Source organism: Acanthisitta chloris, unplaced genomic scaffold (assembly GCF_000695815.1).
Source record: "Acanthisitta chloris isolate BGI_N310 unplaced genomic scaffold, ASM69581v1 scaffold46339, whole genome shotgun sequence".
In the NCBI taxonomy this organism is placed as follows: Eukaryota; Metazoa; Chordata; class Aves; order Passeriformes; family Acanthisittidae; genus Acanthisitta; species Acanthisitta chloris.
The window spans coordinates 23,654-41,275 of NW_008692826.1; the positions used below are offsets into that span (position 1 = coordinate 23,654).

General features: G+C 37.2%; 1 protein-coding gene across 2 annotated transcripts; it reads right to left on the minus strand.

Annotated features, from left to right (window-relative positions):
• Positions 1-923: 923 nt before the first annotated feature.
• Positions 924-16,424, minus strand: NEXN (nexilin (F actin binding protein)). 2 transcript variants are annotated; one of them, XM_009082787.1, is made up of 12 exons: positions 16,398-16,424; positions 15,058-15,249; positions 14,846-14,927; positions 14,611-14,759; positions 13,212-13,253; positions 11,947-12,138; positions 11,694-11,871; positions 9,236-9,411; positions 5,167-5,364; positions 3,650-3,871; positions 2,437-2,622; positions 924-1,859 (listed from the first exon to the last, which is right to left on the minus strand). In XM_009082787.1, the coding sequence occupies exons 1-12, from the start codon at positions 16,422-16,424 to the stop codon at positions 1,488-1,490; spliced, it is 2,016 nt and encodes a 671-aa protein (XP_009081035.1). In that variant the 3' UTR covers positions 924-1,487. The 2 variants fall into 2 exon arrangements, with proteins under 2 accessions (XP_009081035.1, XP_009081036.1); XM_009082788.1 differs by lacking the exon at positions 15,058-15,249.
• Between the last annotated feature and the right edge of the window lie 1,198 nt (positions 16,425-17,622).

Consider the following 17,622-nt stretch of genomic DNA (forward strand, 5'->3'; position numbering starts at 1 on the left):
ACACATTAACTGTATAATGGTTTTTGTATGGTTTTTCTCAATAAATGTAAACTGATGGATAATAATAGCAATGTTTTTGTCTTCTTTATGCTCCTATCCCTGCCTTTGTTAGTTTGCAATAACAGCTTCAGAGGAAAAATACTGAAATATTGCAGCAACTAGTACTTCTGTGAATGAACATGAAACATGAACATGACCCACATGAAATGAAGTAAAATACGTTTCTATGGCTATTAGGGTAAATATTAATTCCAAACATCCTGCAGCTTGTTAACATTTTTTCAAGGTGTTTCTGAATGTGCAGCTGTTTTATTGAGGCAGAAGAATGACTTTCAGTAGATAATTGTCCAAAGAACACTCAGCAGGTTCAACCACAGGAAAACTTCTTTTTGAAATGATTGCATAACTTGAATTTACTGCACTTAACCTTGTCTGTGTGTTACAGCCTAGACACGTGTTCTTTAATTTAAAATGTGACTATATTTTGCAAAGTTACTCCTAATCTGAATGATTCAGATGGTGTTAGCACAGTGACATTAATGTTGGTGTCAGGAGGTCTTAGAGAAAAATAGTCCAGTAGCTTTAAGAAGACAATGTTTAGAGATGCAGCAATAAATTCATTGCATTAAGAGAGAACAAAGAGAAAATAGGCACTCTCTGAAAATCTCTTCCTTAAAGCTGCCTTCTTAGCAGCTTCAAATGTCAGCCAGTCGTAGATGTCACCAACTGCTTATGTATTGTTTAATCAGTATAAAATTCAGAAGTTGTAGAAGCAAGTGTTGGTATTACGAAGACTCCTAGAAACCTAAGGGAGGTTGATTTTTGCTTGTGGATTCTCAACTGGTTGATCAGCATAACATGTAAGCCCATTTTAAAGCAAAAGAATTAATGCTCTTTGAAACAAAACGACAGTGAGCAGTTATGTAATCTTTTATTCTTTAAAAATAGTACACTTGGGTTTTTGAAAATCAATAAGTATTTCCTTTTGCCAGTTCAATGCTCTGGGATAAAGTAAAACAGCTTAAATACTCAGTGCTCATGCAAAATATACCAATTACACTACTACACAAGTTTCCAAATTGTGTATTCAGCTTTATACTATTACACAACAGTTGGTCTTTAAATGTGGGAGCACATAGAATTCAGCTTTCTCCTTTAGTTGATCTTTCATACATTGATTCCTTCTTTTTAGCCTTTAATACCAATTTTTGCATTGAGTAGGGAACCTGGATGCTCACAATTGGAAGGTTATTCTTATCTGATGCAGGAATGACAAATCAATGCATATCCTTGCTTTCTTTAGTTGGCCCCATCAGAGAAAGAGATGATGCAGTAAGAAAGTTGAGGGGAAGAAAGATTCCAGCTAAAGCAGAGCATTAGTAGTCATCAGCTAGAAAATAGAAAATGGGTTAAGAGAAACAGATAATTAGATTCTCATAACAGGACAGATACAGGAAGACTATTTGAGAGTTAAGGAAATGAAAATGCTAACTCTTACTTTCAATGGTGAGAATACAGGTGCTAGCAGCTGAGCCTCTGTTGTTGACTGCTTTACACATATATTCTCCTTCATCTTCGGGGAAGGTTTCTGGCAAGTAAAGGCAATAGGTTTCTCCTCTTTCAATGTATTGATAGTCCTCAGAGTCCTGCAACATTTCCCCCTCAAACCACCATGTAACTTCAGGTTTTGGTTCTCCAGTAATTTTAACTGTAAATCTCACTGGTTCTCCATCAACAACTGATGTGTTTTTCAGTGACTTCTTGAACCAGGGAGCTCCAGACCGAGCTTGATCCTCCTCATCTTCACAAGTAGAACCATTAATAATGCTTCCCTCTTCTTCTTCTTCCTCTTCTCTTTTCTGTTATAAAATAAGTTGATTTAGAACATTTAAAGTGGCAGTAGCACTTTGCTAGTAATCCATACTTGATTACAGACACGTTACTGTGTTTCTGAGAAGGGGAAATGCGACACATCCTCACTAGGTAACATAATGCACTGAATCTGGACATGCAACAGGCTGTAAAGTGCATTTTAACGAGGCTGCAATCTTGGGGTAAAATACAGGCATGAGTGTAGATTCCATTTTCAGACTATTCAAGGGATGCCATGACCTTTCTTTGCAGTGTCTCTCTTGTACTCCTGGAAGTGTTCCAGGACATGTTAGATGGGGCTTTGAGCAACCTGGTCTAGTATGTGTCCCTGCCCATGGCAGGGGCATTGGAACTAGGTGATCTTTCAACCTAAACCGTTCTCTGATTCCCCGAAGAGTATGTGACTGCCAAAAGCAATTTTATGTTACTGCAGCAATTTCCAGCAGCTGTTAAAACAAGAAAAATGTTCCTTTTATACCTCTAGCAGTGTTGCTGTTAGTGGTAATCAGAAGCTGTAAGTTAAATGACACTTAGGACTGAAGAAAATCACTTGGTAATTTATACCTTCTGTAATGCTGCATCAATTTCTTTTTGTTCAAACTGCATACGTAGTAGTTTCTGTTCCTCAATCCTCCTCTGCTCCTCTTCTTCCCTGGCTCTTGCCATTTGCTCAAAACGTGCCTTCATGTTTACCTTGTGAGTAAATGGAGCCTCAGACTTCTTGGCTGGTCTGACATCTACATCATCATCCTTGGGGGAAAAAATAGGACTTAATTTATTAATTTTTGTACGTGTATGATAGCAAAACCAGTTTTGTATCTCCACAGTTCTTAACTGAGCAAAGTCTTGTTTTTCTCACATGTTTGTTCCATGCTGGGTCTAAGATCAAGTCTTGTAATAGTTTACACCAAGGACAGGGCAAAATACTTGCAAAAAGTAATTCATAAAATGATAGCCAAAAAAACCTAAGATGCATTTTTGCATAGAGGCTGAATACTTCTTGGCAATGGTAAACCCTCAGTGACTTGAATTTTATGCCATGCAGGTTGACCTTACAGAAACAAATGGTGTCCATAATTCAATTTAAAAGCTCAAAAAATAAATGACAGCTGATGCTGAAGTGACTGATGGCCGTGGAGGAGAGACAGAAAGAGGCTCAAACCAGGCTTATTGGTGTTTTGTGCACTGCCCAGAATTATGCAACAAAAGCTCACATTGGTCTTTTGGGTCAGAGACCATTGTGTTGACTGGTTAGAATGAGCTTCATTTCTTGTTTAGCCCCTCTGAAAAGAGTCCAGAGCACAGATCCATAGGTACACCCTTTGTGCTCTACCATGAAGAATGAATGAGTAAGTGTGATAAAGACTTGATCTTCAAACGGTATTTGGTTTTGTTTGGGCTTGGTAGTGGTTTTTATGTAATTCATACAGTGGAGAATGAATTAAGAGTTAAGGAGATGGAATTCAGGTGATTATTAATAGTTAATTATCAGATAGGAATGTTCTAAACCCTCGGCTTGGCAGGTTTAGGTTAAGCTGCTGAACTGAGGACTTTGTGTGGAAAAATGGATCTCTGCTTGACCTGATGACTGATAATAAACTGGTGCTGTTTCCTTTAGGGATGCTGAGGTGAGACATCCTCAAGCATCCAAAGGAGGGAACAGGAAAGAAGGGAGAAAATAATTTTGGAAATACAGCAAAATTTGGTCCATTGTCCACTCCTGGATCATTAGTTTGCTGGTTGAGTATATCGGTAACATACACAGAATGCAACTTACCTCTTGAAATTTTTCAGCTTCCCTTTCTCTTATTTCCTCATCCATTGCTCTTCTCTTAGCTCGCTCTTCTTCAATCTTCTTCTGTATTTCTTGTTGAGACAATTGCCCTATTTTTTCAAACTTGCTTTTTAAGTTCTTTGCCTGGATAGAACCACTTCTTTTGAGCTTGATTAATTCTTCATATTCTTTGCTTAGCTCGAAAGTTTCACACTCTTCTTCCAGCTGTTGAAATTACAGAATGTGTAAGACAGAAAATGCCTAATTATGTTTACTTGCCATTCTCCTCACAGATAGGTGTAACTTAACACTCCCGTTCTGTTAGTTGCTCAAAATCAGCACAGAGACCTTTTTCCTTGCTGCTCCCATGATTACTGCATTTGTAATACACTACTGCATCTAAACTAGATACAGGTGTTAAAATATCTTGCTGGAACATGCCCTTTGTTCAAGGGTTGCTGTCAATAAACTGCCCTTTAGAGACTCAGAAAACCAGTCACCTACCAATACAAAAAACTAAGTTATCTCAAATCCATAATTCACCTCTACTTACTTGCAATATGATATGAAATGATTTTCCAAAATACAGCTGTTTTGTTAAAATTGCCCTTTTTTTCCAGTCAGTAAAAAGCAAATGACATTTAAGGATGTCATGGTTGGGGGAAAAAACTATTCCAAATCCTGTACTCAAACCACATCTGAAACTGTAATTGTTGATATTTTTCTACCTCCTTTTACGAGCCCTTGGCTGCTGGTAAAGACGTACATGCATTTTAGCTGAGTGTCCCTTCTTCCCCAGGATGTAATATAAGATTCACCTGGGAAGTTCCCAAGCCTAGAGCCTTTGTTACTCACTCAAGCTTTGCTTAACAAAAATAATAAATTAATGTAGTCCTCTTAACATTTGATGGGGAATAATAAGGAATTACCGCCCACAGCCAACCTGAAGTATAAAGTTGCTGAATGTGATGTTTTAAACATTTGGAAGGTAAAGCAAATTTTGTATGTGATCAGGTGTGAGAGTCTTCAAACCCTTGATCTATTGATTAAAAAGCAGCTGAGCTCACTGTATTTCTGCACTCCTTAGTTAGTACAGTATAGCCCTGAGGAAAAGCAAGAAGTTTGCTCTTTCCTACTTTTGTTTTTGTAGTTTCATTTGGGAACTAGATATATCTGTTCCCTCAATACTGCAAATATTGCCTAATCTTTTTAGTAATACTCTAGAATCTTCAGAAGTGACTGCAAAATAAAATTACAAATTTGAAACTTTTTACTTTAAGGGTGGCAAGGGACAAAAACATTTTCCTGGTAGATTAGTGATAAAAGTATGTCATTATATACAATGTTTTGAAAATACTATTTTCTATTTTTCATTCTTTTCCCATGATGCTGAATGTGTTTTTTTAAATTTCTTTTAAAGGATATATTAGTTACAGTCTTACACTTTGAGTTTTTAGTAATTAAATGATCTATTTTATTTTTATTCTGAGCATGCTTAACATATCATTTGATGTACAAACCTCTCCCATTTCTTGTCTCAACTGCTGAAATTCTTGCCTCTCCATTTCCAACTTTTGCCTGCGCTCTTCTTCCGTGCGTCTTTTTTCTTCTTCCATTTTTTGTCTCAGCAACTCCTCAAAATTAATTTCCAGTTTACCAGGTATGAGAGATTCTTGAGAAAATGTTTTAAACATTTCTGGTGATTCATCATCCAGCACCTGCTGGAAATTCAGAGCATTAATGATACCTGTGGTGAAATCACAGCATTGCTCAGGCTCTTGTAGTTCAGAAAGGTAACTGACTGTTTTGTCACATCTGCCCCAGTACAGTGATGCACCATGACAACGTGGGTATTGCTCTGATGTGGGAGGGAGTGGGTTTCAGGTTTGGGGTTTGATTTTAGCTACAATGGTAAACTTTCACAATGAAGATAAGGTGTTTATTAAAATGCAGTATTTTCTGCAAGATGATGGGGAGGATGCCCTCCAAATGCACCTTCAGCACCTAAAGCAATTCATTCCTGTTTCCTTCAGACTATCATTAGCTAAGGTGTTTGTGTTTACACATCATTGCTCTTAATGCTGAAGTACATAGATCTGTAACCTTTTCTTTAAGCAAATTGAATTGTATTCCTGTTCGTAATACTAGTATTCCTACTACAGATAACTGAACAGAATTTTCAGAAGAAAATCTTATGCACAAATTGATTATACTAAGTTGTGTTGCCAGTTCATTGGTTTATACAATACAACAGGAAGAGTTTCCTCCTTGCCCTGTCCTTGTCTCAGGCTTCAGAATAGAGTTAGGCTCAGTTGGGTATTGAGGAACAGTTGGCTTGTAGACTAATCCACAAGAAGATGGTAGGGCCTAGGAAAGGCAGTTTTCATTACTTCCAAAGCAGAAAGCTTAAGAAATAATATTTTATCAGAAGGAATTTGTTGAAGTACTACTAAAATAGGAAGCTTTATGCTACAAAAATGGCCAGTAGTGACAGTCTGAGTCCTGCGGGAAGTTCCAAATAACTTGAAAAAGGTTCCATAAATGTATGTTTCTGCTTGTATCTATATAAACTTACTAACAGAGATTGTCTCAACAGGAATGTTCTGTAAGTAAATGTGAGATGAGGTCAGGTACTGATCTAGAACTGTGTAGTGATGTGGCTTTTGGCACTCTGATCAGTACATGTTTGAAAAGCCTTGTGGCAAACATGGAAGAGCTCAGTGTGCCTTAATTAAGTTGCAGGCACTCACCAGCAGTCATCAGTCAAACGCTAGACAGGATTAAAGGTGCAAAATTTTCATTTGAGAAACTGTTTTGATTACCTTTACAAAGAGAGAGAAACATTTTTCTAAAAGGTTCTTTGGCACTTCCTTGTTATTGCTCCCTAATGCCCTTCTAACCTACACCTTTTGCTGCTGTTGGTGCCATCTTAGTTGGTACCACTGTCTTGACCTACTTTGCCCATATCCTTTCTGTTTGCCACAGCTCTTTCATTAGTTTTTTGGCCCAAGCCCAGTCCCATTCTGCGATTCACTATAGATGTCCTTCAGCTTTTCCCTCTGAGTTAGCTTGCAGTTGGACTTCAGCCCCACCATTCCTTCCACTCTTCATTTGTTTTGTGTAACATGAGCATATTTGTTGTAATTGTGTTACGGAGAAGTGAAGTTAAAAAACAAAGCTGTAAACTATTTCCTTTAATGAAAACAATGCTAAGCATGGCTAAATTAGCAAAGAAATGTCCAGGTCTCTTGCCTGTGATGCACTAGTTCATTTTCTTATCTTTACAAGGAGATACAGAACCTAAGTGTCTGGGAAGAGCATTCAGAACTGACCCACAGCTGTTCAAAGCTGTGTGTGAGCAAACACTAGCAGACACTTACAGACAGTAAGCCAACTTATTCCTGGTTTAAAAACACAGAAAAAAACCCCAGCTGTGTTGTGTGCTCTACAAAACCCTTGTGGTTAGTTCAGTAAATATTTTAGCCACATTTTGTGAAATGAAGCCATGCCTTTTTTTTTTTCTGCAAAGTGGAAACAGTTGGTAGTGAGAAACAGTCCTCTAACAACCATGGTTTGCAGCACACTCAACCAATTTTCAGAGTGCAAACAGGGAGAAAAAGCAGAATCTTCTTTTTATTTGTGCTAAGGCAGGTTGGTTATAAAGGGAGTGAGGGGGGGAAAGATGACTGTGTCAGTCTGAAAGTGGTCAGACTGATGGTGTGGAGTGTGGAAATAGCACAAGGAGATGGGAAATAGATCCTTCCAAGAAGAGGTGCCATTTGTGTTTTCCAGCCACAATGCTACTAGTTCTCTGTGTGTATACTTCCAAAACTAAATTAAACGGAATAAACATGAAAAGGTTTCTAGAATAACAATTTAATGTAAGTTTTTACTACTTGTGAAAGAGATGCTTTACTAAACATTTTAAGAACATCTGCATTGCTGCTACATTGTGTAGCTGCAGAAAATAAGAAAAGCATAGGTTTATATTCTGTTCCAAGTAGTAGAAAATGTCATGTTCATGTTCAGGAGGCTAATTACCAACACTTTCAGACATCTATGCTGAAAATGTATTTTCAGTTAATTTTTTTTTAGTTACTGACCATTTTCACTGTCTGCACTTACAGTGATATCAGTCTCTGTGCTGTTCAGATTTTTCTTGCCTGGACACTTCAGCTTAGGTTCTTGTTATGCTGAGGCAGAAAAAAAGGAGTTTCTCAAGACAGTGAAAGCGACAGAAGATACCACATATTTATTTGCTTTCCTTTAATTGCCTGCTGGCTTTTCATAAAAGTTGTAATGGCAGAAGTCCAGCAGCACTCATGTTTTAAGTGGCTTTAGAGCCTATTTTCTTTCCTTGAAGGTATAGACAGACACTGTTTTCCATAGTTGCTTACCGGTGCAATATCAATACATATTTACACTGTAGTTTGTCTAGATAGTATCAGCATATAGCCCTTGTCTTTGGCCCAGTTTCCAGGCAGAGGGGGCACTGCCAACAACATTAGTACTCATACAAAGTCTTCATTTCTCTCCCAAGCTTTGCTTTGAATGATGAAGAAAATGTTGCTAGGCACTGCAGTTGTTCTTTCCCAGTTAAACCACAGGAGTATGTCAGAAGATGCTACCTGGGTTATTCCACCATTCTGGATTGGCAAGTGCTGCCTTTTCTTTTGAAACAATACTTAGCTATTATTTATGTAATTTAATATTGTATTTCCTAACATCCATAAGTAACTGACTTATACCCAAACACCTGCCGAAACTTGAACTTGTTGGAATAAGTATGAAGGCTACAGTTAAAAGCTCTGTGCTACCTTTTTTTTTTATAAACCAGTGTTGGCACCCTCTGAAATCAGCATCTTTCTCTGCTTTCATTTAGTGTCAGTATGTCAGTCTTAGGTCCCTGAAAATTTGTCATCAGTATACTCTTCTCTCAAACTTTAGAATTTCTTGCGTGTCACAGAAGTCTCTGTCTAAGGACAGCCCCTATTACAAATCGTTCTAATGGTAAATGCCATGACTTAGCTTTTCTGTTTCTCTGAACAAGCATTGAAATGCATTAAAAATACCAGTTAAGTGGCTTCAGCCTTCTTATTTTTTCCGTCCTAAAGAGCCCCAGGTGACTGTAATATTTGTACTTGCAGGGAGCATTTTTCTAGTATGCCATTAATTGTGCTTTAGCAGTAAGAGGTGATTGGTGGACACCCTGTAAAGGTAAGGAGACAAACTTGGAGCTGTAAAAGGAGTTTTTACAAATGATCTGTCCAAAAACCAACAAAGCCTCTTTGTAAAGCATTTTGCTTTCTGAGTTTGTTGCTTCAGCATAGTAATACCCATGGGATGTAGTATCTGGTCTTGACTGAGGTAGTGGAAGCTCTGTAGGCTGCGAGGGAAGGATTGTTCTGTCGTGATTTTTGGTAAACTTGATTAGTTTACCCCATTACCTTCTCATACGTGGTGAGGTGAACTCATTAATGAAGGAGTTGAAGCACGTGTTCCTAACTATTTAAAGCTTTTTCTCAGACTTTCTTTCCAGTTTGAGACCTAAGTGAAAACTGAATGATATACTAAACCAGAATACCATACCATGTTCTTCCTTGCTTCAGCAAATGCTCTTTTCTCCTCTTCCATGCGTCGTCTTGCATCCTCTTCTGCTTTCCTCTTTTCTTCCTCTCTCCTCTGTCTTTCTATCTCCTCAAAACTGAGTCTGAGTTTACCAGGGCGGAATTCTTTAACAGAATTTTCAGATTCTTCATCACCACCTTCATTTATCTTCAGAGAAAAGGGAGAGGAAAAAAATCAAAAGGACTTACCCAAACGTAAAAATATTCTTTATAGTGAATAAATACACCATTAATTCCTTCCTGATCTTTTTTAAGCATTGTTTTCTCCTTGGGGGAAAATATATCAAGAGTTTGGTTCCTATGAGAAATATTTTAATCTTGGTTTTAGCTGGAGGAGGGAGAAAAGAAATTTTCAGTATCCTCTATGTAGGTTCTGTAATCTGTGTGTTACCAGGAAAGGCTGAACAGCTAAACACGTGCTTCATGGTCTCAGGGTTGGATCATTTACTGAAAAATCACTCCCTATTCACTTTATTTACATCATTTTCATAGACCCTTTTACCATCCAGTCTTTTTGTTTGCATAGAAATTGTGTTCACCAGTGCACCAGTTCAAAAAATGTTATAGTTTTATAGCAAAACTGAATCAATTAACATTTTGCTATTATTCCAGGCTGAGATTTTTGTTTCTTTTCTTTTCAGACATTTAATCATCACTGAAGAAAGGGAACTGAGATACTCTGATCTCATCACTATAGTTTGTCTCCTGTGGACGCTTATCTGCTAAGAGAAGCCTGTGGTTTGCAAACTGCAATCAAGAACAAAAGACAAACCCCCTCAGAGGACATCCCAGAGTACTGAATCTGTTAATGGAGGAAGTGGACTGGGAATGGTCAGAGTACTGATAATCCAGATCTCTGGATGCTGGGAGCAGCCCTGGGACTGGTATGTGGGGGAGCCAGTTAAGGGAATTAGGGAAATCTCTTATTTGGAATTCAGAAGGAAAAATCAAAGAATTGAAGGAAATTAACTGCTGAACTCTTCCTTTTTGAAAAATTTTTACATGAAAATTTGACAACCACTGATTAGCAGATGAAGCTCCATGTTAGAAAATTTGATGTAGACAATTTTTAAATTATTTTATATTACTTGGTAAATAAATGCACATACATAAGGGTTGGAGATGTGAACTAAACTTCAGTTAGAATGGCTAGTTACTCCATGAAGTTCACTCTCCTTCATTTTCTTCCCTCTTCTCCTTCGCTAGTATCCCCTGCCACACCCCAAACAAAGAGGAAGAAGTGCATTATTGACATAATGACAAGGTTATTGGTGAGGAAAAAATGAAGTGATTTATTGGGAGGTGGAGGCAAAGGAGTAAACTACAATTTGAGTATCTGTCTAAACCTAGAACCCTCTCAATTTGGACCAGTTGGGAATTTCTGTGTTTGAGCTTTCTGGAGGTTCTGTGATGTTGTTTTTGCTTGGTTTTGTTTCTGTAGAGTATAGGTTTCTTGAATGTTTTTGAAATATAGTCTATAATATAGTGATCCTGAGTTGTTTGTCCAAGAATGTTCGTTCACAATTATACTCTGTTAAAGGTAGCAAATTTTTATAAAATATTAAAATTTCATTTCTTGTTAATCTTGTATGTGAATTAACAAAGTCACAGTGATCATGACTGTACAGGGGAGAAGTATTCGGATACAGAACTTAAAAAACACATTTGGAAATGGAGTATGGTAAAGTGAGGAAATTCAGAACTAAACTACCTGGTGTGTCTTAGGTTAATACTAAGGGTATGATTCCTTCAGTATGATTAAGGAACAAACTACAGTGAGGTCTGTTCATAGCTGACCTAATATATCTCTGGTTTATGGCAAAGTACACACATGGAAGTAGTTTTGCAAGTAATGTAAAACAGGAATTCTGAGCACAATTTCTGATAATTTGGGGATTTAACCTAGTAATTTACAGTATGTTGTTTATGTCAATAGATCCAAGAGATCTTATCTTTTTCTCCTTTCATCATAAGAGGAGAGTTGTAATTAATGAATTTTTCTCTCATATTTACAAATAAATATGGGAATAAGAAGTAGCATTCTGTTATTACAGAATATTGGCATCAAAATCTGGTTACTGAAACATCTGAAGCACTACTCCAGAACAAAAGAGACAGCTAGTCATCTTCTTGAAGACTTACATCTTAAGGTGTTACACAGTGTAGATATAAAACCTACCAAGATTGTTGGCAAAATTAAAACACCTGTATCTCTTGGTAGAGTGTCTGAAGCATTATGCCACTTTGGTTACTGAGTTAAAGCTAAGGTCAAAAACGTGTCCTTCAAAAATTCATTTTCAGACTCTTAATAGCTTGTAATATAGTTCAGGAATAAGAAAAAAAGAAGAATCACATCCAAGAAAGAATGTAAAAACATATCCTACATACAAATCCTGTAACAACCTGAACAAAACCTGCACTCACCATTCTCTGTCTAGCTTCTTCAAAGGCTCGTTTTTCCTCTTCCAAACGCTGTCTTGCTTCCTCCTCTGCTTGTCGCCTTTGGTTTTCCTGTCTTTGTCTTTCAAGTTCTTCAAATGTTACTTTCAGCTTACCAGAAGACAGAGGCCCTTGTGTTTCATTGTCTTCATTTTCACCCTGTGTAAGAAAAATGAAATAGTTACCATAATAATAGGTATTTACTGCTTAAGTCTTTTTGGATGAATAGTTTACCGTGGCAAATGAAAGGCACTTGGTTTCCTTAAGGAACTGGTTTTGTTCCTCATGTTTTAGCTTTTCTTCGTCCTGTCTCTTTCTTTGTTCTGCTCTCTCCTTTCCTGTGTTCTCACAGTTGATCTTCATCTTTCCAGGTGACTTGGTGGGTTTTACAGGCACTACTGTAACTAGTAGTGAGTCATCCCCTTCCTGTCCAAAAAAGACATTTATTATATTTTCACAAAGCTTCACTTCTAGATAGACTCATTTCTTAATGAAACTGCTGGTTTAACCTCTGTGTGCCAAAGCCTCCAAAAGATTAACTTGTATTGACTGTTAACCACAAGAATAAATCCATCTGCCTGGGGCAGTCACTGGTTTTCTTACAGTATCTCAAGAGTATCAAGAGTGAATTATATTTTAAACATAACTTCTGGCAAAATCCTTAATTTCTTTACATATTTTCATTAACTGTTAGTTATAAAAACTCATGACTTGGAAAAGAAGAGGTGTCATTCTGAATACACAGCAATTGTAACCACACTCCACTCCCATTCTTTACATTCACTGTGTGCAGGACATACTGTGGCTGCAATAAGCCGGTAGCTCTGGAGGGCAATATGTAATTTGGGTTTTGTTGCTGCTTCAAAGCTGCTTTTACAACTTACTTGCCAAAATACATTTCACAGAATACCATGATTAACAGGGATACTGTCAAATAAATTAATGAGTTTTTGGGGGTTGTTTTTTTTCTTTCCAAAACTGTAGTAGGAGTGTGATTGTTTTGTGTTAGTGAAAGACAATAGGACCTTTGGATCCAGCTTTTTGCAACTAGACATTTACTTGCAAGCCACAAAATCCAAAGCCCTATAGTAAATTAGTCAATTTTAAAAAAATAAGTTACCTGAGTGAGGTGTTTAAACATCTGTATATTGTCAGAATCCCCATTTAATTTCAAGTTTAAGGCAAAGAGCTTTTAAGATGATTCTTTCCAAAGCCAGAGGACTTAGAGCATCATTACCAGTTTATCTCAGATCATTCCAGTGGCTTTGAACATTTACACATTTATGAGTAACCACAAAGTATTCACAGTGCAGATTTGATTTCTGACTTCAACTACAGACATATAGTTCCATATCCTTTAAAAATTTGTTAGCTCCTTGGCTGAACTTTAATTAGGTACTTGTGTGCCGTTTTCTACATTTTCCCAACCCAAATTACAGTAATAAAACAAAGTGAATAAAAATGTAGGTGAACATATTTCTTTAAAAAAATCTGATTACCTCAGCTGCTGATTCAGTTCCCGAATTGTTAAAGTCATCAATCTATTAAATGAGAATTTCATATGATTACCTTACTTTGGCTCTTTGCCTTAGAGTTGCAAACATAGAACTGGAAATTCTTTTTGTATCAGTGATATGTATGTAGCACTTCAGTTCACAGAGACGATAACACCTGAACCTTTGCTGGAATACTTGGGACAGGTTAGCTTGTCGAGCAAGAGGCAACAAGGCATAAAACATACAGAAAATATGCTAAAGCATTCTGAACACATCAGTGGTGAACTGAGAGAGAACTTTAGATGTCTGTTCTTCATTTAAGCATTCCAGAATTGTGTTAAAAAACCAAACTAAACAACAAACAACCCCCCCAAGAAACAAAGCAAGCTCATAGATTATTTCTGATTCAAGTGACATTGTCTTCCACTCAGCTCCTGCAAAAAGCTAATGCTGTGTTTGCTTCCTAAGGTGTCTGTATGTTATGGTCTAACATCTAAAGTTCTGTGTTTGCCTTGCAGAGTAGATTAAATATATGCTAGATACATTGCCAGTTAAAAGTACAGTTGTAACACTGTTACGAAGTCCTAGTAGAAAATACTGTCAAGAGTCCCTGTTGAAAACTGCCCCCTGTAGCACTGTTTTTTGTTCCTTAGAACAAAGCCAGACCTAAATTAAGGACTACTGTCATTTGCTTCAATAAAAATTTGCCTATGGTTTTAGTCTGCCCTTTAGGTGTTCACTCTCACTGCAGTATTTGCAGCACTGAAGAAACTTGCAGAAGGAGTTAAATGTGATACCCCCATACAAAATTCTACAAAAGACAAAATTTGCTTTATTGGCATCAAGAAAAGTTGGAGTCTGTTCATATATGTGCAACGATTCACAAAGTGGCAAAGGAATAAATCATGATCTGGATCTTCATGATTTATGATTTTATTTCATTAGTGTCTTAAGTTTTTACTGTGTTAGTGTCTTATATTTTTGCCTGCAAATGGCATTTTCTTACTCCTCTGTGCTTGCCTTAGTTCGTGTATCAGTGAATTGTATTCACTAATTTATAAGCAAAAATTGTCTAAGGGTTGGTAAAATAAAAGAAACATTTTCAAATTACTGTAGTAGACTCTTGTATGCATATGACACCAAAATCTGGGCCTGATTCCTACCAGGTTGTGCCTACTTGCTTTCATTTCTCACTCAATTTTAGAGCGTAAAAAAAATGGTTACTGTAAAGAAGTGAAGAGTCTCTGAACATTATTTCCCACTTCCATCCCACTGAGCATCTCCCACGTAACTCACTACTGTCAGGAATTTAACAAACGAATCTTTCTGAGCTAATACAAAACTTTTTTTCAAGTTTATTGTTTACAATTCTGTCCTGACTATTGTGAGCAGATGAACATACCTCCTGTGCTTTTTTTGCTAATTCTCTTTGAATTTTTCTTTTCTCAATCATATCTTGCTCAATTCTGCGCTTTCTTTCTTCTTCCATTCTTTTTCTTTCTTCTTCTTGCCTCTGCTTCTCCATTTCTGCAAACTTGCCCTTAACGGTTCCTGTGAGTGTGAAATACACAGCTCATTAGTTACCCCTAGTACTTACCTAGTGCATTATGTGGCCTTTAAAGTTGGGCCTCTCTTACCTATTAGCTTTGGGACATAACCTTTTTCTGTTTTAGAGAATTTTGTATCATCATCTTCATCAGATGCGAGCAGTTCTTTCATCTAGTTGATGAAATACAGAAAGTAAACTGTCTTTAGAACTTCAAAATCCTAACATTACTGTCTTAATTTGAAAAGATTTTCAGATATATTAAATATTAAAATAACACAAAATATTTGCAAAGAAAATAACCTCCTGCTTTCTCCTGTTCCATTCTCTCTCTCTAACATATTGTTCTTTTCTTCTTTGCTTTTCATCTCTAGATCTCCTTTGATTTCTTTCTTCCCTTGCTTTCTGCATAGCTTCAAATTTATCCTTTACATCACCCTTGTGAAGCTTGGGCACATAGGACTTTTGGACGGGTTTAGATGAAGAAAGCAGAATCTCGGAGAAGATAAAGAAGAAACGAAGATAAGAAAAAGAAAGTTGAAATAGATGGACAGAAATACTCTGATAGATTGGATAAGAAAGAATGTGAGAACATAAACCAGAAGTGCAGTTGGTATTGTGCCATGAGCCATCATCAGTTCACATCATTGTATCTGCCCATCAATAGTAAGAAACACTAAAATACCCAAAACAACATTTAGCATTACATTAATCTTAGGCTCTGAGTAATTGTAACGAATAGCTGCATAATAACAAAGTATATGAACTCTGTGAATGTGCATTTTCAATTCCTGTGGCTTTAAACATTTTAGATACAGATTTACATTGTTGCTTCCAGTCACCAAAGAGCCTCTGCCCCTCACGCTTAAAACAGGTATGGAGACATAGACTTCCAACATAATACGTGTGGGGTTTTTTTCTGCAATCTTCAACAGCCACGTATAGTTTTTAAATAAACAGTAGTATTTCTTAATTTAAAACTTCCAACACATCACATGCTTACATTTTTAATATTTAGGGCAACCCAGGAGCTCAGTGACTTTATGTTCCAAAGTAAGCAGATGCTGCACTTGCAGCACTCTGATACAGCCAAGGGACACTCCTTTGCCAGTGCTTACTCTGGTGTCCAAACAGCAAGACAAGTTCTCGCTTTTCAGAACCATTGGGAAGTTTTCTCTTTTTACAGTGATGACTGCAGGAATGTTCTTAATTCAGTAATATTGAGAAAACTGGCTGAAAACATTCCATGTTTCATATTTTTTCACCTACACCTAGAGTTTTTGTTCCTGCTGCTCAGTAAGTCTAGGTAGAGGAAGAAATATTTGAAGTAGCCTAATATTTACATTTTACAAACAAATGTGAATGTTGTCCAGAATTTTCCCACCAACATTTAAAGTTTCTTCATATTTTGTTGCCTCTATTTTGCCTTCCTCCCTCATGGTTTTCTAATAGCAATAAGAACATAATTCACATATTCCATCAAATCTTAAGCTGTTTACAAATGCCCTTCCATAAAATAACAGCAATACCAGCAGACTTCCAGCACAATTGTTTATCTTTTACAATTTGTTGTAATTATTATTTTTGCAAGCATCAGTTCTAAATTAATACATTGCTTTGATTGCTTTAAAATAGGTACATACCTCAGTTTTCTGTGCAATGTCATTCATGGCTACTGTATTGTGCTCTGCACCTGGTATGTTTAAGATTGCTTTCAGTTTCTACCTGAAAGAAACAGTTGTAGTTATATTCCTTTCTTTTCCTTTTAAATGATGCTTCAACCATCTTCCTGTAAATAAGTTTGCATAGGCTGAAATCCATGTATCACCATTTCATTTGGTCCTTTGAGGCTTTTGAAGACATGAATAGGTTCTAAGTATGCCGCAGTAATTAAAAGAACAAGCTTATGATTCACTATTCATTCTCATAACTCCTCTATACAGTCCTAGATATTGGGTTTTAATTTCCATTTCAAAAACAAACCCATTCGGAGCCAAGCTCTGGCTGCCCTAGCCTGGGTGTTGTGCAACTGCTGCTCAACTACTCAGGCAGCAGAAAGGAATGTGCTCTGCACCTCCAGCACTGCTGCAGCCAGTGTGAGCCAGAGAGCTCAGAGTGCTCAGGCCAGAAGCTCACAGCCTCCTGGAGATGCTACTCTGCCCTTACACAGGAGGCAGGAGAAAAGATGGGCTGGTGGCTGTAAGTCAGAGATGCAGCTACACGTCCTGCCTGGGTCAAAGCCCTTGTGGGAGACTCAGGCTGGGAACTCTTTCTGCTCTTCACCCAACACAGGAACACAAAATAATGCTTTCCTTTCTCTAGGGCTGTTCTAGGGAAAACTGCTAAAAACTCTGAAATGAGATACATAAGCCAACACACCTTAGGTAAGTGTTTATATAGTACACTGTATTTGTTACGAACAGAAAGGTATTTCGAGGTCAGGGCAAGCTGAACTTTTTTTTAAAAAATTTCCCTCCTCTTTTTAATCTTTAGGCCTACCAGAGCTTGTGGTAGGAAGGAAATCATGATGTAACTCCAGTGCCATTGGTGTCTGTACTGTATTGATCCCCTGAGTCCCAGCAAAGCCTAAAAACTCAGTGCAGTTTATTACTGGAAAGGACTTCTCACTTGTGGTCTAGAGGAATTAAGTTGGGACATTTCATAATATGGAAAGTTAAGTTCTTAGTAGTTCTCTAATTCTTTATTACAAACATAAACATGGGAATTTTTATGTGGTGTTAAAAATAATGAATACGAAGAGTTGTTTTCATGTGAGCTGTTAAAAAATACACCAACATCACCAATGCTCACCAGCACTGCTGTAGCTATACAGATTGAATGAGAGTCAATGGTATCTTGGGATGTTTT